The sequence below is a fragment of the Lathamus discolor genome, chromosome 3 (assembly GCF_037157495.1).
Source record: "Lathamus discolor isolate bLatDis1 chromosome 3, bLatDis1.hap1, whole genome shotgun sequence".
NCBI lineage: Eukaryota > Metazoa > Chordata > Aves > Psittaciformes > Psittacidae > Lathamus > Lathamus discolor.
Window position 1 is genome coordinate 74,551,668 of NC_088886.1, and position 25,264 is coordinate 74,576,931.

A 25,264-nucleotide genomic window follows, 5' to 3' on the forward strand; every position below is an offset into this window, starting at 1 on the left:
AGCATGAGCCAAGAGCTGACTGTAGGTGGAAACTATCGTCTCAGACATGAAAGTGCTATGTCACACACTGTAAACAACCACTCAAGGAACCAGCAAAATTCTCTGGCCTGAGTATCCCTGCAACACAGCCTGCAGCTTGGCTCAGATCCATCATGCTTGCAAGAGAAAGTTCCAGTCTTGATTTTGTAAGTCTAGTGCTGGAGAAAGGAACATTAGCAGGAAAAATCATTCCAGGCATAATCCTCATTAGATAATGCACTGGCATTTTGTGGCTTTGCATGTGTCTTCCCTCAGATTTGACCTGTTTCATTAGCTCACACCAAACCCTCCTGTTCAGTCTGCTAGACCAGTACCATCTTTAAGCAAACTTTCATTCCTTATCTATCTACTTTTAGATGACAGGCTCTACACTTCAATCTTCAGCCAAAATAAGCTTTAGCTGTTTGAGGTCTCAAACTTCTTCACTACAAGGCACAATGTGCAAAGCTTTAATTATTGCTGGTGGCTCTTCCCTAAAGCCTGTTTAACATATGGTCCTGAGGAAACAGTCTTTCTGAAGATACAAGGTCTACATTCTTGTCCATCTCTATCCACTACCATTACAACGACGTAGAGAAGAGGTAAAATACCTCTATTTTACAGAAAAGAGAGGCAAAGTAGGCTGAACTCATGGAGAGAGGGCATTGAATGGGAAATGAATTTAGTATTAGGCCCCCTTTCCCACTACAATTTGAATGTAGCTATTTGAAAGCCTTCATACAAAAAGCCCAAAGGCACAGAAAATTTACATGACATTTTCCCACCCTGTTACTTCACTTTACAGTGCGACAGGAAAAAATTATAGTAAGATAAAGTAATTTGGTCTGATAGCTCAATTTACTAATACTGTATTCCTGCATGGTTTCTGCTATTAGTGGCAATGCTTTCACCTTTGGTAACTGCTGCAGTACAACTTCCCACGTGTGGCACCAATGGACAGAAGCTTGTTAATTCCTTCAATCCTATAACTTGTTTTACAAGTTTACCCTTGTGCTTGCAGGCTACACACTGGTAAAACTGGACCCTGTCTTATCAAATTCAAAGCTGGTATTTCAATTTCTGCAAAAAACAAATGAAAAGACTCCCTGTGAACGGTATTATCACCATTAAGAAGTTATCTGCTCTTTTTAATCTAATGCTGGTAAAGCTGTTGCAAATTATCTGATAAGTAGAACATATGCTTTTGTGTGTAAAACAAAAAAGGTAAAGGCAATTGCAGAGTTCAAGTACAAATCGTCATCAGCATCAAGTCATTCCAGCAAATATTTAACTGGTGTTAAATAGGCAATGGAAAAGTATGCATGAGAGAATATTCTTGCAAGATCACTTCATAGATACCAGAAAAGAAGAAATCTATCCCAACCCCAAATGTGGTTGATTGCATGGCTTGACATACTAACTTTGATCTGAAGAGATCTAATTAAGCAGGTTTGACTGTATACATGCAACACAAGCACACCACTAAAGAACCCCAACCAAGAGCTTCCCATTTTGTGCAAGAATTGCAGCTCCTTTATTATCTGACATGTTACGGTGGGTAAGCCAGAACACAGAGAATTAAGTCTTGGCTTGACTCAAATACATTTGTCATGTCCACTGTCTACATATAAAAGAGTGACAAATCCTGCATTACACAGGTAGACTGAAGTAAGGCTGCAAGCTTTAGTTCTGATTTACTGTATGTTAAATATTAATGAATTATTAAGGAATCATTCACTGAGGTTTAAACAACACTACTTCTTACATATTTCTAAAGCTCTGCTAATGTATTTTTAATAACAGATAATTAATTTATAACAACATTAAATCTAAAGTAAATCCTCATTTCAAGCCATAAAAGAAACCCATTGGAGAGTGATGAGATATATACTGTTGCTCTATAATAAGGTCACTTCTTCAGTTTATTTCTGCACGATATACCACTTGCATAGCCAAACCAGTACAGACACATAAGGCAAAACTTATAAAGCCTGATGAGCAATAAAAGCAGTGACCTCTGTAATAGGGTTCTGTGTTGCTTTCCATTCTAACAGTCCATTTTCAAACTGCATTCCATAATGCTTCTTGTCCTTCAGCAGTGACCTACCACATCTGGCTTAATCACTTATTTTTTCTGCTCATTGTTACAGCACAAATAATTTAGTCAGCTGTCTGAACAAATAATTTTCTTATTCTAAATGTATCTGAAAACCTATTTTGCAGCTCCAGTCCTTGGTAAATATGGTGTTTAGTACATGCTGTATATTTTCCATGACATGCTTCCTAACACTGAGAAGCTTGCTGTTAAAGTGGTTCTGAACCAGCTCATCACGTTGGACCTTACGCTCAAGCCACAGAGGGGCAGGACTTCAACACTTGGCATGAAGTTCTGGATGACAGAGATACTACAAAATTCATGATAAGCCAACCAAATGCAGGAAGTCCCTGCACCTTTTCCGCAAGAAACCTGCTCACTTGCTTTGTGAGACTGGGTGCTAATGTCTTTTCAGAGCTCAGTGGCTGAAGAAGGCACAGGGTTGGGACATACCAAATGAGGCAGTAATTACTGCCACACCTGTATCTGCAACTAAACCCATCAAACTCTGCTGAGAAACTGGTCTATAAGCATCAACAATCTCAATATACTGCAGGAGCATTTTGCTCGTATTTCAGTCTTTGTGTAACAAACTACTAGAAAAACAGATTTCTGGCCTTATTCTATCCTTTGCAAGCTCAACAAGACCCTCCAACTACTGAAGCCACAAACCAGATTTTAAAAAGCTCTTGCATGACAACTGCTTCTAGTTCTTTCACTCTTCCAACCTTAACACTTCATTTCTCTTTATACCAGCAGAATCTACCAAATCCTTCCATACTATGAGACCACACCAGCCAGCCCTGCTGAGTAAAGCAGATGAAGTGGAAACCCTCAGAGATCCCACACAATTCTTTCCGAACAGAAGTTTTAATACAGTGAGAGGGGTTTTATCTGTGGCCAGATCTGTACAGCAGAAAAGAAGGAAAACCTGACCTAGCCCCTTTCTTAAGGAGACCAGTCTCACTAAGAGGCAGTTGTGAAAAGCGGGAAAGACCAAGAAATCACTGCAGTTACTTCCATTCATGTCACAGGGGTACTCAAACTGTATTCCTCCTAAAGCTCCAGGCAGTGAAATGCTGACACAACAAAAATGCCCACAGCAAAGGTCTGTTTGAGAACCAGTTCAGAAGCACCAAGTTCTCACATAGAACAGGAATTTTTCTATCAGCATGTCCTAAATAGATGAAGTGTAACCTCTATCCATCCCACAGAGGCAGGATCAGAAACTGCCTGTTTTTCTAGTCTTACTTCTTAATAAAACTAAATCTTTCTTCCATTGCTCAATTCTAATACAGCATCAGAAAGCTCCATATTAAGTGTCTCTAAAGAGTAGCATCTTTTACCAATCAAGTAATGTAGCTTAGTTTATACTTAGATCCTATTTTTCCTCTTACTTTATAGAGAGATTCTCTTCCTCTTCCCCTCCAGAATGACCATAATTGTATCTATAAAAATACAGAGCATATGGAACACTTTCCTCCAAGCAACAGAACAGACTGCCATAAAAGCAATGAACATAAGCAGTTTATTAGAGGTGGTTTCCCTTCCCCATCATCTCCTCAGAGCTGCTGTGAAATTCTATTGAAGTCATACTGCGCAAGGGTACAAAACAGCTATGAAAGAATTTGCCTGCATTACATAGGGTTTACTGGTAATTAGCTCTTGTACACACACGCAGTACATAAAGACTGCTTTTTTTTGTTTAGGAAGTGATGATGTGTTAAGAGGATGTCCTTAAAAAGCTCACATCAGGATTATAATTTAAGTTAACATCTACACATCATTTTATGTAACCACTTGACAATGGTGGTCCTGGCTAATTAGTTTCTGTTAGTTAAAAGGGAAATGTGAATGACATTTTCTTAGGGCATAAAGAGAGAGACATCGGCTTACTCAGACTAATAACATCAAGGTGCTAGTTCTTTCCTGTCATATCTACCACATGCTTCTGATCACATCGTCAGATCTGCAATCTCTCACGCACCGGAAAACGGAACCTTCACTCCTCCTTTGATGATCTCTTCTCTCTTAGTATTAAGCTGAATGAATCACAGGAAGGATGAACACATCTAAAATCCGTATTTGAAGTAAAAACTTTGTCTACAGCCTCGCTTCAAGAACAGAGTTAGCCAAACTTTTCTGGTGGACTTGGAAGCAGAGGAGTGTGGAAGAGCCAGCCTTTCATGACTGCCCAGACTCATTTTCTTTATGAACAGCAGAGTATTACTTTTACTGTTTTTCAATCTCCCTTTCAGGCAATGCTTATCCAAACCCTTGAAGCAGGCATACTCCTCTTCTTGCCCTCTGTTCCAGAGCTAGTAGGTATGCTATTTCACTTGAAGAAGCCTCTACAACTGCCTCTACAACTGCCAGAACAGGAAGTGTCATTCTAGTAAGGGATGGGAAACAAGGACAACTAATTCCTTTGGGCACCCTGGGAAATTCAAGCCACCATCTGCTTTTCATCTTTGCTTTAGTGATTTCTAGGAAATTTTGATAAAGAAAGGGAAACCCAAAGTGAAGTCTTAGAGTAACAATCTAGTACCTATTCCTCTGACCTCCAAAAGGCAGAGAACAACAGGAATTGCTATGAGCGCTAGAAAAGATGCAACACAAGGCTCTTGTCTCCTCTCTGTTCCCTGAGCTGAGATTTTCGGCACAGCAGGGAAGTAAGGATACAGAAAGGACAACAAAGAAGCAGAAACATTAGTTACATGCCACCTCGCATGGGACATTCTCTGCTGGCAAGGCCTGTCCCATTCCTTCTGGCCTCTCTGTGATCTGAGCAGCCTGAAGAGGTCAGCCAGAAAACCTGCTCAGCAAACTGACTCTGTGATTCAAATGAATTACAACCAGACAACACTGTGATAGGGGCGATACACATTAAACATGGTATAAATACAGAGTATGTCACAAATGTGAGGAAAGGCTTTTCCTGTCATATCATTTCAACCACAGTAAATCAAAAGCTACAATAACAATAAGCAGAATTTGTAACTAACCAGCAGCAGGAGAGGCACTCATTTCTCCTGTGACTTCTACACCTTTACAGTTTGAACTTTTCCTGTCAGTTAGGAATACAGTGAAAGCCTTTGTGAACATAAGCTCAACACATTGAAAATAAATGTGGGTCCTCCCATGGAAACAAAAGAGGCACATGAGATCCAGCAAGTAACCTAACAGTCACTTGATGAAATCTATCAAGTAGTCTAGAGGAAAAGGAATAAAATGGCCTTTATTCATGGCACTGAGCTGGAAACAGGAAAAGGGTTTCCTCCATCCTTTTGGACAGAACTCTACTGAAGCTACAGGCTTTAAAAACGCCAAATACCTGTGCAGAAAGACATACAATACCAGAACTGAGGACTTTTTTTCTTACAAAATATAAGGGACCAAACATAAGCAGAAAAGCTGGAGTTTCTCCAGTTACCTGGAAAACAAGCCATGTGATTCACACCTGATTCATCTTTATTAAACACGGCAGTAAGAATCCCTTTGTTATTCTACCAGACTCTTACAAAAGCCCTCATGTCAATGGATCATGGCAAAACCAATTTGCAAACTGCAAAACTGGAAAGAAAAGCCCCACTGGTATGAAAATGGAAATAGGTGAAGATGAGAAATATCTTGTTGTTTCCAGTTAGAGCCCTGCTCTCACTTCCAGCTGCCTAAACAGCAGAAAACTCTGCCCTTCAACTCACTGCTAGTTCACATCAGTGGAAAAAATTCAAGTCAACAGATAAAGGTAAACCTGACTATTAATTACATAAAGGTCTGGAAGTCAAGGGAGGGCGCACAGTTGCTAAAGGGACATAAAGAAGGTTCTATCTAAAGTGAAACACATCCATTTTTTATTTACACCCCTAACATAATAAAAGCATCACTTTGCCAGTGCAGTTTTGGCCATTTTTAGCCCAAACAAAATGAAGCATTTTCAAGACACACACAAAAAAAATTTAAAAGCAAAATTTCACTAATCTAATAAAGGTATGAAATTTCCTTCTTTGGCTTAAAAATGACGGAATACATATATACTGATATTTAAACAGAGTGCAGTAATTCTCCTAAAATAAATTCAGGAACAAAACAAAATAAAATCCATCAGATGTAAAGGAAACATTTGAGGCTCTTCCCCCTCTGACTGCACGGAGCTGGAAATCATTCACTTGAGCAGAGTAAAACAATGGCTTTAATTTCCATCCCCCTTAATAATTTACTTTAGAACCTTGACAGTGAACTCAAGGAGACAAACCCCATCATTTATACAATATAAAATACCAAACAGGCATTGCCTGCTAACATGTGGCTTAAACCTGGCACCCCACTAGACAACACTTTATGTTGTGCCATCATGTTTGAGGCTCCACTCCTTTAATTCCACTTCTAAATACATGACCCAATCTAACACCCAGTGTGATTAACAGGAGTCTTTCCATCAAATACAGAGGATATTTGGCAGTACCTCCAGAGGCTTCACTCCCACTCCCACCTGAACATTTTCCATGCAAAGGTAAGTTTTGGAGTTATACTACTTGAATTCAGTGAACAAGGTCTGGCTTTTGGGCTAACAGAGGAAGCTAGAGCAAGCAGCCTGGCATGCTGTAAGAGAGTTACACTACACCCAGCGAGCTGTCTTCCTAGTATAAAGCCCTTCATGTTCCCTCAAAAACTGATTAAAAATCCAACTTGTTTTTAAATTGGTTACTAAAACAAAGAACTTCAGCATGGCTTTTGTTCTCTGTTGTTTAGTAAGCTCCTTGAACCTAGAATACTACATGTTCTGTACTTGTGCTTTGAATGAAGCGCAAATGGAGACCTTTAAAACCAATTGCTTATTTTGGGCAGCTCAGTTTGGATGAGTACATCCACAGAAGTATCTCAAACTGGATATCCCAGACCAGAAAAATTAAAACAACATACTGCAATATTCAAAACCTCCTTCATTGGGTCCATGAATTAAGTCAGAACTGATACTGATTTACTATACTGATTAATACAAGTATACCATTTGATAGCATTTATAAAGTATTGGTTTTCAAGTCTAAACATGTTCTCCATCAGCAGTTAGAAACAGGAATATTCACATTAGGCACACAACTAGGAAGGAAAAGCACCTTAAAATCTTTCTTTTAAAGACAAGAAAAACAGCCAAAGTAAAATCCTTAATGAAGCGAAGTTGAATGAAATGATCTATTTTTCATCCAGTCTTAGCTCAGGCCAATAATCCCAAAGCCTGGAAGCCATACTAACCAGTTTGAATTTGAACATCAACTGAATTGAATGAACATCAACTGAAAAAGAATGCAGAGTGTAACTGCAACGTTTTGGGAGTCTTCCTACATTTGTTTTGACCATCATTACTAAAAAATAAACCTGATGTAAGGTTAGGATTTCTCTTTTTCCTAAAGAGAAGAAGAAAAAACCCCAAACCAACCCAAACAAATAATAGTGTTGTGTGAGTTAAGGAGGAAATTAAGTTTTGCCGAAACATTTACTTTTTCCTAGAGAAGTATGGAATGAAAAGCTTCATTTGCTTTTAAGAGCTGCCTTAAACAAAAAATGAATAAAAAGGGAAAACAGTGAATTCCAATTTAGCTAGTTTTCACCATGTTTACTTTGAGTAAAATTGCATCAAGAAACACGTGTGTCTGCAGAAAATGCTGGAATTAAATCCTTATTGATTTCAACTAAAAAAAGCATTTTCTAACCAGCCTGAACAATTAAGATATTGAATTGGCTTTTCAAATGGAAAAGTAAATTTGGATGTTCATATCTCACTTTAGGATGAATTATATTCTCCCTCTCATTTGTGTTTCTGAACAAACTGGATAGTATAACATTCCTGTGGTAACCCTGTGTGCAAAAATGGAGAAGTGGTGGATGTTACCTAGCATGTTGTGGTAAAGTGGACTGTCGTGTCCATGGATAGTAAATGCAGTCATGACTAGCAGGACCTCTACACCTGCAGGCAATTACAGAACAAAAGACGTCATTTGCCATTCACAAGGACATGCACATGCATTCGCCCTTGTCCACACGTGGAAGATGGAAGACACACAGGGAACGATCACTCAGCAAGTACCTATCCATCAGGCCGATGCAGTCCTCAAGACGTGGCCCGATGCACCTGCAGCAAATCCAAATTGAAAACAGGGAGAGAAAGAGAGAAATCAGTTATTTACAGATCCCAGCAGCAAGAATCCCCTCTTTGTGACAAAATCTTAATTGTAATTCTCAAGAGAGACCCAAGTCGCCACAAAATTATAGCTTGTGATAAAAACAAGCTTGCGATGGGAACACTAATAGTAACAGCACTCGAAGGCTGGACACATCTTGGCTCAAAGGCAGGTTTCACCTGCATACGTGGGAGTCGTGACAATAGAGCTGCTTTTTCTGGATGTTGTCTGAATCATTAAACTGGTGATTACTGCACACAAGCTGCTCATTTGCAAGACGAGACCCCCAGGAGCACAACACAAAACTTTCTTGCTTTCTGTAACTGATGCAATTGTTCATTCTGTTCTAAGCTCCCAGTTCACGGAACTCTAGGAATATTTTGGAAGCTGATGGTACTTGCATCAGGGAAACCCAAGGATGAACATCCAACAGCAAAAATCAGAGCAAAACAGTTGCTGATTCAGGCATTTTATTCTGCTTTCCTTAGGTGCTGCCAAAAGTCCTCCACCTCCAAAAATCAGCAAGTGCTCATCAAACAAAAATGCAGGGAATCACTCTATGCAGCACCACTAAAGCATAGCCATAGGGAAAGATACTGCAAAACACAGCTATGCGAGGATTTTCCATGCCCTCATGACACACAGTACCTGAAGTGGTGCCCTATGTCCTCTGTGTTCAAACAGCAAGTCAATTACATATTTACACAGCAGTCAGGATTCTCAGAGACTTCAAGTTAAGCTTTTAGGGGTTAAGACAACCTGACACCCTTGTGTTGAATGTCCAGCTAGTACATCTGCAGCCATGGAGTGTACTGAGCTTTCTGCATTTTAAGGAAATGAAACCACTTCTTTATCTCTTTTTAAGATCCCAGGGCCATCTTATTAACAGGCTCTTCGGCTTTAAGTCTACTGTAAGAGCAGGTGATCTGATGCTTTGGTAGACTGAAACTCACTTCTGTTGAGGCAGTTAAAATTTAAAGTCCTCTGTTTTTAGTTTGGCTTTGATAGACGAATATGCATGTCAAAAATCTGAAAGAGTTCAAATACGCTCTCATGGGACCTTTCCTTTTCACCATCACTTGCCACTCATCAGCTTTTGTTGCTTTTAAATTAGCTGTTGCTCTGCCATTGTAAAATAAATTCAATGAATTCAATTTCCCCTTACCTGCCCATCAGGGAGAGAGGAATGATAGAACCTTACCTCTTGTTTGTTTACTTGAATTCTTATTTTAACATAAAAACTGCAACATGCAAACACAAATTGGAAGGATTTCCTCAATAATGGTTTCCTTCAGCAAATGTGCAGACATAAAAAGGATTCATTAAATACCCAGGTGGCCAGATAATGCATAAATGGAAAGGGAAGATTTAACTGCAGTTCAAAAACTTCATAGAGAAAACTCCTGCTGGGTGTTTTTTGAAATGTGAGCTGTCCTTGGCTTCAGGACTTCAGAGTTCAGGACTGTCTGAATGCTAACCAGCCTCAAACGCATCCAGCACGTCTTCCTTTCATGGCATTCTCAGCAATTTGCAGATAACCAGTTCAGTAATGAAGGAGGCTGGAAAAAAGTTGTTCAGATCTTCCATTTCCTAGCACGTCAAGAAAAGCTGAGCTCTGACTCTTGCTATAAATAAAAAGAAGGCCCTCTTCAAATTAGAGGTCTGAGAGCCCATTACTACTAGTTCAGACAAGTGGCAGACCAACATAAAGAACCTACTGTCCTGGAGTCATTTCGCTTCTGTACATTTATTCTGTCTGGCGTTTGGAGAATAGGACTTGGATCCAAGGAGAGAATGATGTTTAGACCTCACCCACTCCAAGATGAAATGCCACTGATTTTTATTTAAACCTGTCATCTTCTTCAGTAGGTTTCCCAGCCCCAAACACAAAACTCCATCCAGGTGCGACTCCCATTATTCCAAGTCATGTTGAACAGCTTCCTACTCTCTGACTGTCTGTCCTGATTTCATGCAGTAAATTACAACACTGAGTTACGGCAATAGCTGTTAGGAAGTTATTTTGCATCATCAAGTCATCAGTTATTTTTCCTCTGGAAGTAACTTCCTTGGTTTCAGGCTTTTTGACAAAAACCACACACAACACTGGTACTCCATATACCCTGAGGGTTCCTTTTCCTGCTTGGATTCTGGATGATACTTTCACTTCCAAGTTTGCTCTGTAAAATGAACTCGTTAACTAATACATGCCAATTTACTAATGATATATTCAGTACCATATAGCAGTCCAATACAGCTTATACAAAATCATTACACTTGGAGCTCATCCTGGTTTTACAGATAATCATCCCCTGAAAGAAAATGACAAGTTAAGATAGTATTATAAACTGGAATAGCAAATGTTTTTTCCTGAAACAATCCTTTTCCCCTCTGTCACAAATACTGTCTTTCAGCAATTTGCATGAGGATTGAAAGACAGGATCTGAACTGTTCACAGATGTGGAGCAGTGAAGTCATTTGCAGTCAGATGAAGTCTCAAAAATCTTTGTCATTAGAAATAATCACAGAATGGTTTGGGTTGGAAGGGACGTTAATGCTCACTCAGTTCCAACTCCCTGCCACAGGCAGGGACAGCTTCCACTACAGCAGGTTACTCAAAGCAACCAGATTGCACAACTTCTCAAATATGATGGATAGTGGCTTAGCCACTTCATCCACCAGTTCCCTCAGGGCCCATGGATGCATCGCATCAGCTCCCATGGACTTGTGCACCTTCAGGCTCCTTAGATGGTCTCAAACCTGATCTTCTACAGTGGGTGGTTCTTCATTTCCCCAGTCCCCACCATTGCCTTCTGTGACTGGGGTAGTGTGGCTGGAGCTCTTGCTGGTCAAGATAGAGGCAAAACAGTCACTGAGTATCTCAGCCTTCTCTACGTCCTGGATAACCAGGTCTCCTGTTTTCTTCCGGAGAGGATCCACATTTTCCCTTATCTTCCCCTTTATCCCCGGTGTACCTATAGAAGGTTTTTTCTTGTTGCCCTTGATGTCCCTGGCCAGATTTAATTCTGCCAGGGCTTTAGCTTTCCTAACCTGATCCCTGGCTACTCAGACAATTTCTTTTTACTCCTCCCAGGCTACCTGTCCTTGCTTCCACCCTCTGTAGGCTTCCTTTTTGTGCTGGACTTTGTCCAGGAGCTCCTTGTTCATCCTTGCAGGCCTCCCGGTGTTCCTACCTGACTTCCTCTTTACTAGGATGCGTCACTCCTGAGCTTGGAGGAGGCGATTCTTGATTATTAGCCAGCTTTCTTGGGCCCCTCTCCCCTCCAGGGCTTTATTTACCCCATGATACTGTACTCATCAGATCACTCATGAGGCCCAATCTGCTCTCCTGAAGTCCAGGGTAGCAAGCTTCCTCTGCACCCTCCTCACTGCTCCTAAGGATCTCAAACTCCACCATTTCAAACAAAACTGATTATACAATGGCATAAGCAGATACACTCTGAACCCTTAGTTCTGGTGATGACCAGTCATGCAACTATTGCTATGAATAGCCAATTGAAAACCGGGCTGTTACTTAGCTAACAGGAAGGGCATTCTGATAGTGACAATAAGAATGTTGAACTGGGGCAGGAGATTGGGAAACATTTTGCATCAACAAAATAGTAACAGTTTCTTATTCAGTTTATTGTCATTAAATTTGTACTATCTTTTCCTATGAAATTCATAATGCTTTCCTAAAAATACACCTAACCCTTAGGGGCAAGGCAGTGCTTCTGCCTTCAAATCCCTTCTGGACCACACAAATGTTGATAAGGTTCCCATGATTTCTTTGGGCTTGGCTTAGAAGGAAAATAAAGTTTTGATGAAGAGTAATACACTTCTTCCAAAAAGCTGTGTGAGAAAATGACTTTCTATGAGGAGGAGAGGTGTCCAGTGAGAACTCCCACTTGTGTCAAATGCTATTATATAATTAGCATTTTATTTCTGTGAAAGTGCTGCATTTTGGCTCGCTCTGCAACAAGAGGTGCCAAGTGCTGTCTGACTCTTGAATTAAATGGGATAGCTGTCCCACATGCCCCAGATCTGCTCCAAACTGGCTTCAAGTAGCTGATGTTTAGCATGGGGATGTAAGGCCAAGAGCATAGTTGTTACTTCCAAGGAAGTCACTCCTTGATGGTTCTCCTAGTCAATGCAAGATCATTAACAGGGCTGGATAATTACACACCTATTAACAGAAGCAGCCATTATCACTGAATAAGGGAGGAGAATGGTCTAGGGTTTAAACCAATCATCTGCAAGGACCATGATGAAATTATGGCAAGACGCTCCCAGGAAACACAGGGATGGGACAGACATCTTCCCTGGTGACAACAGGTAGGAGTGACTAGAAACAACATATGGGAACAACCCATTCTAGCAAGCAGCCAGATTCAAAGGGAGCAGCACTGCAGGAATGAGGTAATACCACACCAGGAGCACTGCTCTGCAGCAGCTCAACACTTTTTGATGATTATCCAAGCTGTACTGAGAGGGCATCAGTTTTATTCCAGCAATTGATCTGACAGAGAGGAGAAAAGACATGCTAGATAAAGTAGAATTACAGTTTCTCTGTACCATTCAGTCATGAGCCAAGTATCAAGATGTGTTCCCTCCACAATCTATCTCACTGAACGATCCTGACTGAGGGGAATTTAAATACTAAGTTTTAAAGGAAGGGTATGAAATTACAGAATTCTGTATTGAAGGAGAAAAGGAGCAAGAGTTTGCCTTCTCTCTGTGGGCACATTCAGCCCCTGACAGCATTGGCAAGAAGACGGACAACCCATAAGCCCCAGACGTCTTGGGTAGTCATTAACATAATCATATACCAGAAAGTCTTTAGAACACTTACAAAAAATACCCAAGCGCACCCAGACTTGGGGGGTGGCGGGGTACTGTTTTTATGAGGGATAACTAAATACCTAAGAATAGATGCAACAACTCTTTAATAAGAGCATAAGGATTTCCATGAGGAATAGTATTTTACTCATGGCAAAGGGATAGCTCCTCACCTAGGAGATAACCACACCTTTTCTTATGTAACCTGGGTGTGAAACCTCTGGTCCTTTCACTAGTGGCAGTTCATCAGCTCTCTGGGGATTGACACACAACGCTAAATGAGACATTCTTTTACCAGCTGCAGAAAATAAGAAGGGTTAACTGCAAGTTCAAGGCTTAAATGGTAATAAAGGAACACTATGTCACCAAGGGTTGCCAATGAATACCTGCTACAACTGCCTAATGCCTTTCCTGTTTGTTTATGAACTAGAACATCAGATTTTCATCACACGATGTAAAAGTCTGCCTTCTTGATCCGGTTCTATCCAGGGAGATAAAAACAAGTAACACTTGCAAACTACTGATGCCTATGAAGTGGAAAGGCATGGAAAACATTCTGCACTCTTTCTGGACTAGGAGAAATACAGTTGTAACATGAAGATTAGTAACACTTAGACCTCCCCAGAAAAGAGGAAGGAATGAGAAGTAGTATTGCATCCTTGCCTTCTGAGAGGCCAGCAGAGCTGCAAGGCACTTCTTAAGCAGGGTGGACAGTAAATCTATCATACACTGCTGGGCTTGTCAGACTTGATCAGAATTGGCACTTACACCATTTATTAAAGCCAGGATCAGAGCTCCTGAAGCTCATCTTTTCATATTGTTTCTTTTTACTCTCCTCTTCCACAGTAGCATCATTTTTCTTATTGCATAACTGATTTAAAGGGTCTGAGAGGAAGACAAATCTGTAACAGATCCTGGCTGTGTCTTTGCGATCTCACTTTCATTTCCCTAATGGCTCTGTTGTAATTAGATTTGCAAAACCAGCAAAAGGTCTCATTTTGAATGGCAACAGCTGTTGACATCAAGATTACATTGAATAATTTACTGGTTTAATTTTAGCTGCTAAACAATAAGAGCCTCTTGTTGAAGATTATTTCACTATCTGAAGTTTGCTCTTTTTTCCCCCTGGCTGCCTTTCCCCTTCCTTTGTTCCATATGCTGGACAGACACCAGCAACCATCTCATCAAAAAAACCCCAACATTTAACTTGTGTGGCCCATACAAAACACTAGATGTGCATGTGACTACTATTATTTTGTGGGAAAGATCCTTAATTTTGGCTCTGATACATGGGCTGTATATTTCCAAATGTAACAAGTGACTTTAGGCACTTGGACAGCACTTGAGAAGTTGACGTTCAAAACCAGACTCCGGTATAAAGCCTGGTTTCAGACAAACCCTTTGCATCAGTCCCCATATGAGAGAAAGAGCATTAACACTTTCACAGCAGTGCTGCCAGGTTAGTTCACCAAAAGCAAGGAGCAGAGATGAAAATTCTGTCAACAAGTGAATACTAAAAATAAAGTCATTTTACAGGCCTACACTGAAGTGCCACTGGCAGCATTTTCTACAAACCTGTGGTAGGTAGAAGGAGAGCTAAGAGATCTGCTGTGAAAAGCTGTTCTCTGTGGTTTTCAGAAGGGGTTTAAGCTTTTTTCCTGATAAGCTCCTGGACATTCATGACTAGAACCCAAAAGTCATGAGACCCCTGAAAATCAAAGGTCACACTACTGTTGCACACGCTCTGTTTTCAAGAATGCGACAAGTGCTTTACCCACCCAAATTAATCATGTAAATAATCATGTGCTATAAGCAGTAAATAGGATGGCTCACTTGACAGAACTGGCACTTACCCTTGGGTGCAGTTTGGATGACACGGATGGCACTCACGATCCTCATCGGCGTATTTGAAAATGAAGCTGTTGGCCCCCTGTAAGCCATCAGGACATTTTTCCACACAATTTGGACCATCCTTAAAATGGAAACACTTTGTGCAGTGGTCAGGTCCCTGGAGATGTGGAAGGAAGAAATGCAGTGCATTCAAGTTACTCTATCTCTTCCTCCTGCACTAGTATTTGCAAGTCCTCGACTGGTGGCACACTCAGCAAGAACTGTTAATAGCACTTATTTATAGAATCATAGAATAGTTAGAGTTGGAAAGGATAACCTTAAAGATCATCTAGTTCCAAGCCCTCCGCAATGGACACAGACACCTCCTACCAGACCATGTCACCCAAGGCTCTATCCAACCTGGCCTTGAACACTGCCAGGGATGGAGCATTTACCACTTTGTTGGGCAACCTGTTCCAGTGTCTCACTACCTTCACAGGGAAGAACTTCTGCCTTACATCAAACCTGAACTTCCCCGGTTTAAATTTGAACCCATCACCCTTTGTCCTGTCACTACAGTCCTGATGAAGAGTCCCTCCTCCAGCACCCTTGTAGCCCCCTTCAGATACTGGAAGGCTGCTGTGAGGTCTCCATGCAGCTTCTCTTCTCCAGGCTGAACAGCCTCAACTTTCTCAGCGTGTCTTCATACAGTAGGTTCTCCAGCCCCTGCTTATCCTCATGGCTTCCTCTGGACTCGTTCCAACAGCTCTATGTCCTTTTTATGTTGAGGACACCAGAACTGCACACAATACTCCAGGTGAGGTCTCACGAGAGCAGAGTAGAGGGGCAGGAACACCTCCTTTGACCTGCTGGTCACGCTCCTTTTGATGCAGCCCAGGATACGGTTGGCTTTCTGGGCTGCCAGCGCACACTGAAGCCGGCTCATGTTCATTTTCTCATCAACCAACACCCCCAAGTCCTTCTCTGCAGGGCCGCTCTGAATCTCTTCTCTGCCCAGCCTGTAGCTGTGCCAGGGATTGCCCTGACCCAGGTGTAGGACCTTACGCTTGGCTTTGTTGAACTTCACAAGGTTGCCATTGGCCACCTGTCAAGCATGTCCAGGTCCCTCTGGATGGCAAACAAGCACTGAATAATCTGTATGGTTCATTTAGGATGCATGAAAAAAATTAGCTATTGAAACAACTAAAAAGGCTAACTTAAGTTTGAAGGAAACAAAACCCCAAACATATTGTTCAATTTAACTCAGAAATTGAGACAAAATTCCATACTTTTTTCATGGTGAAATAAAAAAAAAAAAGGAAACGGAAACTGCAGAGCTGCAGTATAACAGGACAGAACTGAGTATAAAGAGTGACAGCAGTGATAAAGAGGGCACTCAAATCACAGCTGTATGCTAGCTCTCATCTAAAAACAAAGTCGGTCTATACCACTAAGGCATTAAAACAACTCAGGAAAGAAAAGGAAAACTTTTCAAACATTTTCTAAAGGGGGCTGATCCAAGCAAGTTTATTCCCAGCACCAATTTAACACGAGCAAAATTCCTTCCCTACATGCAGAGATTGCATAATTTCTGCTTTTGTTAACATTAATTTTCAATAGCTACTTTAAAGTCTGTAAGCAGAAAATGCCTGTACTTCAGCACTCTTTAAATAGCCAGCCCATAACACACCAAGGTTTGTTCTTACCGGCCCGTAGCACGTGATCATGTTTTCTTCCATCTTTTCGCACTGGGGATCACACTCCACACAGACAGAGCCATTAGCAAATTCCCGAAATTCCCTAGGAAAATATTTTGCAGGCGAGTCAGGAGACAACAGAGGCAAGACTGAAACTGGGATGGAAACTGAGACAAAAAGGCCGCTCTTCAGCAAGTGGAAATCACTTCAGCTGCGTGCAGGTGAGCAGGCTGCACACCTGAGATCACTTTTGCTAATGACATTATGTTGCTTTGCACCAGCTGAAAACCTCACACACAGGCAGGTGAAGCAGAAGGCATCTTGTTTATCAGTATAAAACTATAGTAGGGTTTTGCCCTCTTAAGAAATAAGGACAGCATTAATAGGACAAAGAAACTAATTTCTGGATTTTTATCTATGGAATTGTCACTCCTGCTCAGGTTCAGGAAGCCACTTGTTACATGTTGGACACCACTATCAGGCAGGAAAGGATTAGAAAGAGCACTGATCCATAGTGCTGCTCCTGTTTTATTTAGGTCTCTATGAATGCTCTCTTTTTAAAGCCCATTCTCTAAAAGGCTTGTAACTTATTCAACAATTCCAGATCGAGGTCTGAATCTATAAAACCTCAAAAGTTTCCACTAGAAACTATCATCTTTTTATTAACCACATACAAGGAGTGGCAAAGTAGCGATAGCAGGTGGGATTTCTTCCTTCAAACACCAGGTATCTCATTTTAGCTCCCAGTTACCCCTCACAAAAAAACCTCCAGCACCCTCTCAACACAATACATCCCTCTTCAAGGCTGAGATAAATTAACATGTGAGCGGTCATTTTTTCTCCCACTAACCACAGACAGAATCTCTGCACCTAGCTCAGATGGACACACCAAAGCTTTGTAGATGGATCACATCTCATTGCATTAACCAGTTAAAATATTTGTATTAACAAGTTAAAGATGTGCTGCACCCTCACAGTGGGCTCCAGTAATGTACAGGTAAAGGGTGAAGGCCTCTGTGCTTAGTTTATGGATGATCCTCTACAGCAACTAGGTTCTAATGCAACAATATCGCTAAGGAAAACCCCACTTGACTATTGCAAGTGAGCACACCCTTCCCTGTCTTTTTTGCGTGCATTCTCCAGATTGAAGAGCTTAGGAAGTTTTTCATGGTATATGGCAGTTCATTTTATACTCTTTCCTTAACAGTTACACAAGTTGGCATCCAATGCAGGAAAACAAAGAGAACAAAACCATATAGTGACCCTACCTTCAAATAACAGTTTGAGTTGGAAAAGATAATATCATTTACGTTTCTTATCTTGACTTTAGAAGAGGTGCTGGGGACCTCACTATGCTGTTAGACAGGGACTGAAATTCCACCTGCTCCCCTCCACAGCCTAATTATGAATTTCTGCTGCTGCAGCTAATATAAGCAGTTTAGCTCTATTTTGTCTGTCATGAGGCCAATTCTTCATTCCTACATACTGGCTGTACCATATGTAGGAATTCCCCCACCCATCCTCCAGAAAAGATGGTGCACATGCATGAGCAGCAGAGGGAAAGGAGGGGAGAACTCATGTTGGCTTAATATTTTGAGCTCTGTGTACACATACATAGTACATTATGAAGAGAGTGAGTGTTTCTACTTTGGGGTCCTTATTTAGAGAGTTTCTCTATCAAATGCCTAGATCTAACTCATCTGAAAAGACATAGGTACATGTGTTTTGGAACAGGGCTGTCTATTCAAGTAGGGCTAAATGGTGGGGGCTTTTTTGTGCAAGTCTTCACCTAAATCAAAGTGCTCACATCATCAGCAACGAAAAAGGTGCAACAAATTTGAAGCTGCATGAAAATTTTAGCAGAATACTAAGTAAAAGCTTCTACACAAGTTCAGATTTGGAAATCTTTAAAACTTATCCCATAATATATTTCACTCAAAATCAGTAATACTGGCAATGGAGCCAGATATTGATTAATTTTAAACTGAAATAACTTACTCATTGAAGTCCTGAACAATGTAATCAGCAACTTGAAGGCAACGTGCAAGGGAAGTTTCTTACCCATCATACAGGTTACAGGAGTCTATGCAGGTCCTGCCCCTGATGAAGCGCTTACAGGAGAGACACTGGTCTGGGCCTGGCCCCCAACAGCCATCACTTGAGCATAACTCATTACAAACCATTCCATCAGCAGCTGCAGAGAGAGAAGATACTGTCATTAACTTACACAGTCCTCTGAAATCCAAAGGAAACCATTGCATTCAGCATTCTGCCATACTCAGAAAAGTACATGGAATGTTCAGATTTTCTAGAAACAGAGTAGAGAAAAAGCACAAAACTGTCATGATACCACTACACAAACACACTGTGCACTCACAGTTTAAATGCTATCGCTTCTGGTCTGTTCTTTTCAGAAAGGATTTAGTAGAATGAGAAAAAGGTTTAAGAGAGGGCTGCAAGGATGAGCTTCTATACTGGGAATAAACAAATAAGTAGCCTTAGGTATGGGTGAGAAAAGAACATGATATAGGTTTATAAAATTGTGAATAACAGGAAGGTATGTAAGCATGAAACAACTGTTCATTGCTTCTTCCAAGTCCCTCAGGGGCATTCAAAACAACAGGAACCCAATAGGGTTCAAAACTGAGAGTTTTCATCACAGAGAGTATAGACCAAGCTGCAGAATTCCCTGACACATGATAAATACCAAAAATCTAAAGGATTTGAAAAATCAATTGTCCCAATCCACTGAAGGGCTATGAACCTAAAACACAAACCACTACCTCTGAATTGAAGGACTCCCTAAAATAACACTTATGGATGCTGGGGAGAAAGCTGAAAGTAAGTCACCATTAACTGTGACTTTTACTTGTTTATTGCAAAAGCACCTGAAGTGCTATACAAGCTTTATTATAAATCCCTAAAGGGAAAGGTTGTTTCAAACAGTGTCATTAATTCTGTATTTTACATCAATCCTCCTCTACATAAACATCTAGATGACTGTGACAGATGGAGAAAATTACCAAAGAGCAAAAGGAAACACAGGTAAATCTCCCAGCATCTGAGTAAAGTCTAGTTGTGCACTGTCATCCAAACCCTGGCACATGAAACTGTAGATCTCTTCACCTCTCATCACTCTTGCACAATGGAATGTTTTATGCAGATGGATTACATACTAGACTTCAGTAGATGAAAACCAGCAAAGATCTGAAATATCAGATATGGCAAACACATAAACATTTGTTTGCTTTTGGAGACAGCTTGAGGGAAGTGTCAAATAAGAAATTAATAGTAGGTTTGCTGATAGAATTCTACCACCCCCACCAACACTTCAGTAACAAAGATGTCCAGTTGGGAACGCACACATGCACCTGAACAATTAAAGAGCACACTATGTTTTATCACCTGAAAAGCACAAAGCCCTTCTAAATCACAAGAGTCAGCAGAAAGATGCTTTCTACTCTCCACTGCATGTTTGAAAACTGGTTATTCTGTGCTGTGGTGTGTCTAATGTCTCACATTTGAACCACTGAATGTCTGTCAGAGTAGCTTACTGCCCAGGAGAGCATACTGCTTCATACAGCACCACATTCCTTAACCACTTTTCATCATACAGCATAAGCCCCATCCTTCTCATCTATATAGCATGCCTAGTCTATATGTCCTTTTCTACTTCCAACAAGGCAATTCCTGAACCTCCTTTTGCCTGCTGACATGCAGGAAGTTGATGTCACACTGGCAGGGTGCTTTCCTTTCATATACATGACCTGTCCTACTCCTGTCACCCTGCTTTCTGACCACTGAATTTACCACAAAGCACATAGAAAAAAACATGCAGAACTTGTATGCATGGTTCCTCTCTCCTAGCCCATGAAGTGACTAGGAGAGAAGAATGAAGCTTCTTCCATGTTTCCTTTCTTCCTCCAACGGGACATTCTGCTTTACTGAGATTGAACATCACAGATCCTCACCTACTTGTTTGGTTTTCTGCCTAGAACAGCTACAGAGTTCAGTGCCAAAAAAGGATATTTCACCTTTACACCTTTACAAGCAGCACAGAAACCAAACAAAGATTTCATGTCCTCCAGTCCTTGCAGACAAAGTTATTCAAGAACCAGACATTTGCCAGCATGATTGCTAGTTCTACATGGCTTTGCTGTACAACACGTGTAATTCAGCAGGTAGAGGAGCACTATCTTATTCAATACTATACTGCAAATAACCTTGGACATGAAAAGTCTGCACACTCATGTTTTACCAAGGGAGGAATGCTTGAATACATATATATGTATCACACACAGTTTCTTAATGACAACATCCAGGTGGTGTTCAGAAGTATCTTTTTGATTCTTCTTTTGCCTCAAAGCTCAAATCAGGTGTAGCTGAACATGACATAATTAAATGTAGGAGTAACTCCAGGTGATCATTTAATTTCCTTTTAAGTGTATTAATTATCACAGATTCCAGCACAGCAAGAGAAACCTGAGCTATTTAGCATGCCATTTCATAGAGCTGTCTCCTTCTCTTCCCCTGAGCTCTGCTGTACATCAGGAGTCATTCTAGTGAAGTCAAAGGAGCCACACTACACAAAGTCAGTATAAGCAGAGACCAAAAATCCAGCTTTTCCTTATTGTACTAACCTTCTTTTAAACAACATTTTTAGAAGAACTAATAGATGTCAGTAGTTCCACTGTGCTGCCACTGACTGAACTTCACAGAAATCAAAGGAACCAGGCAAAAGCTTTGCATTACCAAATGCTACATGTGTAGCTCACGCAGTTCCTTTTTGCACGTACTTTTAGACATTTCATGTGCATCTCAGTCTCCTGCTGGCCCTGTGCAGTACATTTCAGGAGGCGCATTGACTTGGTATTAAAGGCTGGTTTGGCCTATTTCATGTACATTACCTATAGAAGGAGCCAGGAAGAAGTCCTGGATGATACAGCTGGATATTTTAGGGGAACCCCAGCTATGCCTTAGGATATACAGCACACTTGAGGGCTCCTTCACAGTCTCCTGATCTCCTTCGATCTAACCTAATTGCATGATGACCTTGACTGACCAGAAAAATCCACGAATCCTACCTCACGCTGCCTCCCACAGGGACAGCTGGGATCAACAGACACTCAGCAAACGAAAACCAGCAAAAAAAACCCAACCCCCAAAGCTACCACAGTTGCATGTAAGCAAGTTTTTCTATGAATTGCTTTCTTTTCTAGTAGTCAGTGACTCACTTCAAGTACATAGCACGCAATAAATAAAAACACTCCACTTTGGAGATGCTTTTTTGGAGACCTCAGTTTCAGTCTTAAAAGTACTAGCAATCCCTCTGATTTTGTTTTACACACTCTTGCCATTGAAAGGCAGTTTTCTATTTGCTTTCTCACCTTTTTTGTAACTTGAACCTGTGCTTTTCTTACTAGTGATTGCCTTTCTTTTCACTGTTCTTAGCTGTCAGAGTACTCTGGGATCAGAATTCATTTGCACACGCAGACACATAATACTGCTGTGAAATATCCCTTCAAATAGCAAGTGTTGCTATTACAAGGTAGCTCAGAAAATACACTGAGTAACCTTATGCAAAGAGAGAGCTTTTCAGTACAGAAAATCAGGATTACCCTACTGAAATCTGGCCAACGCAGCACCTGTAGTCTATGAAAAAAGCAATTAAAAAACCCCCTACTATTTCCTTCTGCTTATTTCTAAGTCATAGAAATGTTTTTATAAATGAATCTTGGCAAGAAGCGAGTGGGGTTTTTTGACAACTGATAAACACCCATTACACTTGTCTATCTTCCTCCTCTTTAATTATAGGGATGGCTGAAGAAATGTTTCAATTTTGAACACATTATTTGGCATTTCCATGGGTTGAGAATGTTCTGAAGCTCCAGCATACAACAGGGCCATATGTGGAATGAACACACAATAATGCTTTTGACAGGAACTCATTCCCATTGGGAGTTTTAGAACAAATGTTCATTCTTTATTAACGGGGTCACACAGGTTAGAAGCAGAAAGGTTCCATGTTTTTCTCCAACCCAGACAGAAGACAAGAAAATTTGCTATCTAAAAAAGGAAGAATTATTGTCATTTGCCTATAGACTTATGAGCCTGTTCCAAAGCTCTGGGAACTCTAGGAAAAAGTTTTGCAGGCTTCAGTTAGCATCATGCCAGGTAAGGAAAAGAATCATTCATACAAGTTGTTAATTGGAAGCTAAAGTGACAAAATTCCTAACAATCACATTTATAGCAACCTTTGCCTAGAAAGGTTTCCCTGTACATTGCAGGTGTCACTAAAGCTGAAAGGTATTACTTGAATAACTTGGTATAAAAGAAGATGATTTTTTTGCTACATTTCTTTTGTGAGGACTAATATTGAACACGAGTCACCTCTGACTGTTCCATAAAAATAACACATGCTGGGGAAAAAAGGCAGATTCTTCCCTTCAGTACGGAGCAACGGTAAAATCTACCTACTAGAGCACATAATGTAGAAAATAACTTCACAGTCATTCTGTCTGCATTAGTAATATTCATAACAAACTAACTTTAACATCACAGTTTATAGTAGTAGACAAAAATTTGCATTAGATGAGATCTAAAATGCACTGCATTTTAGTCAAACACTCTCCAATTGATTTCCACTTGACTGCCCATGGCAGGTGGATAGGAACCGGATGATCTTAAGGTCCTTTCCAACCCAAACCATTCTATGATTCTATGATTTATCAGTTTGAAGCTCATAGAATCCCAGGCTGGTTTGGGTTGGAACAGACCTTAAAGTTCATCCAGTTCCAACCCCCTGCCACAGGCAGGGAGACCTTCCACTACAGCAGGTGCTGGAAGATTTAAAGAAAACCCTCCCAAAACCCTGTCTGTTGGCCTTTTCTGAAAATCAAAGATGTTTCAGAGGATGCTGGACAAATGCATCTGGCCCTAAGGAACAGTTCACCCTTCCTCCACATAATTGGGAGCATTTTAGTTAGACATCTAACCTGCAGCAGAACCCATTTAACCCCAGAGAGGTGCTGACTGGCAGGCAGAGTTGAAGCAGCAGGATTGCTCTTCTCATCTAATGCTGCCTCTCAAAAGGCTACAAAATATTAATCCGTTCACACAGATGCGCATAGAGAGAGAAAGCCACTTCTCCCCAAGAGGATTCAGGAAGTCAAGTGTCTAAGACACTGCCTTCTGATGTGAGTGACCTGGCCACTAGCCTATGTTCACTACATACAGTCCATTTAACAAACACAGGTTAGAGTCCATTTTTAAAGCTAGTCCCTTGGTACTGCAGCTTACATTGTGACTTCTTTAAAATGAAATGAATGAGATCTGTTTTCCTCAGGAAGATCCCCTTGGTGTTAAATTTTATGAGATAAACTCTTTAGAAGTTTTTTTCCTTCCTGGAAAAATAATGAATCCCTATTCTAACAAACCCTCCATAATCTAAAAGTCAAACTTTACATTTCCTGTTTGTGTGCATACGTAGTGACAAGACATGCAGTGCAATAGGATGATGTGACAGCAAATCCAAGTTCGTAATTGCCCTGGAAGCCCATGCTTCAGCAGCTGTGGCTGCTTCAAAGGGACTCAAACTTATGACCAGAGGAAAGGGCAAAGAGGTCTTTGACAAAGGAGTCCTGACAACTAATATGGGAGTATCTTCCCAACTACTGTGTTCAGCTATGTCCCCATGCTCTCAAAACCAGGGAAGCAGATGGGACACTATTCCATGAAGGAAAAAGCACATTATGAAGCTCCCCATTGAGTAGTTTTCCATTGTCTTCTATCATACTGTAAGTTGCAGACAGTTAGAAGCAAAGTGGAAACTTTACTGTATGAGCCATGAGTCCTATGTTCAACTTTATTTCTGCCTATTTTATGTCTCTACTAAATCTCTAGGAACTGCAGTGAGCTGGTTGTTTTTCCATCAAATGATGATCATTATCATACAGCTATAGCCAACGTGCTGTTAGAAAACATCAAAGAGCACCAAAAGCAAGATTTTCTCCCAGAGTCAGCAAGTTTTGATATGATAGAGACGAAACCTCTGGAAGGTCCACAGGTTCACGTATCTCCCAGCAAGATGGGACCATGAGGATCTTGGAATATAACCACAGAGACTCTTGCACAGTCATCTAGACCTTGAGCTTTTTCAGACAGATTCTGTTCTGTCAGCCCAAGAAATTCCTTACATGAAATCTCAAAGGGCTAATTCTTCCTGTCATGACATAGAAAATACACTTGTCACTAGACTGCTAGCAGAGAACTAGGTTCCTCCTCACGCCTTGATCCTATTAAACTCCAACCCCACTGCAGAGGAAAGCAGCTAGCAATCCACTGTCCCTGGGCAGATGTAATTCTCTTTCTTGGCAACACCTCTATTTGCCAAATAATATACCATTTTACATATACTTTAGTTTCTGTGTGGGAGCAGAAAAAACAGATTGCAAGTCATCCACAAACGCTCTAGCTTTCAAGACTGAAGGCACTAGTTGTTCATGGGAAGTCAGGATCTTTTCTCCAACTTTCAAAGGAGCTGATGGTGCCAGAAATTGCATACTGATTCCTTGCAAGGCTGATCTTATCTAATGTACAAATAAGATTCA

At 40.8% G+C, this 25,264-nt stretch overlaps 1 protein-coding gene across 1 annotated transcript in view; it reads right to left on the reverse strand.

The window, feature by feature from the left end:
- ERBB4 (erb-b2 receptor tyrosine kinase 4) overlaps positions 1–25,264 on the reverse strand; it is a 637,594-nt gene that overhangs the window by 149,013 nt on the left and 463,317 nt on the right. Inside the window, exons 13-16 of the mRNA XM_065669823.1 lie at positions 18,717–18,849; positions 16,665–16,758; positions 14,982–15,136; positions 8,004–8,078 (exon numbers count right to left, since the gene is read on the reverse strand). Of these exons, the coding sequence (XP_065525895.1) occupies positions 8,004–8,078; positions 14,982–15,136; positions 16,665–16,758; positions 18,717–18,849 (457 nt within the window). The remainder of the gene's footprint in view (positions 1–8,003; positions 8,079–14,981; positions 15,137–16,664; positions 16,759–18,716; positions 18,850–25,264) is intronic.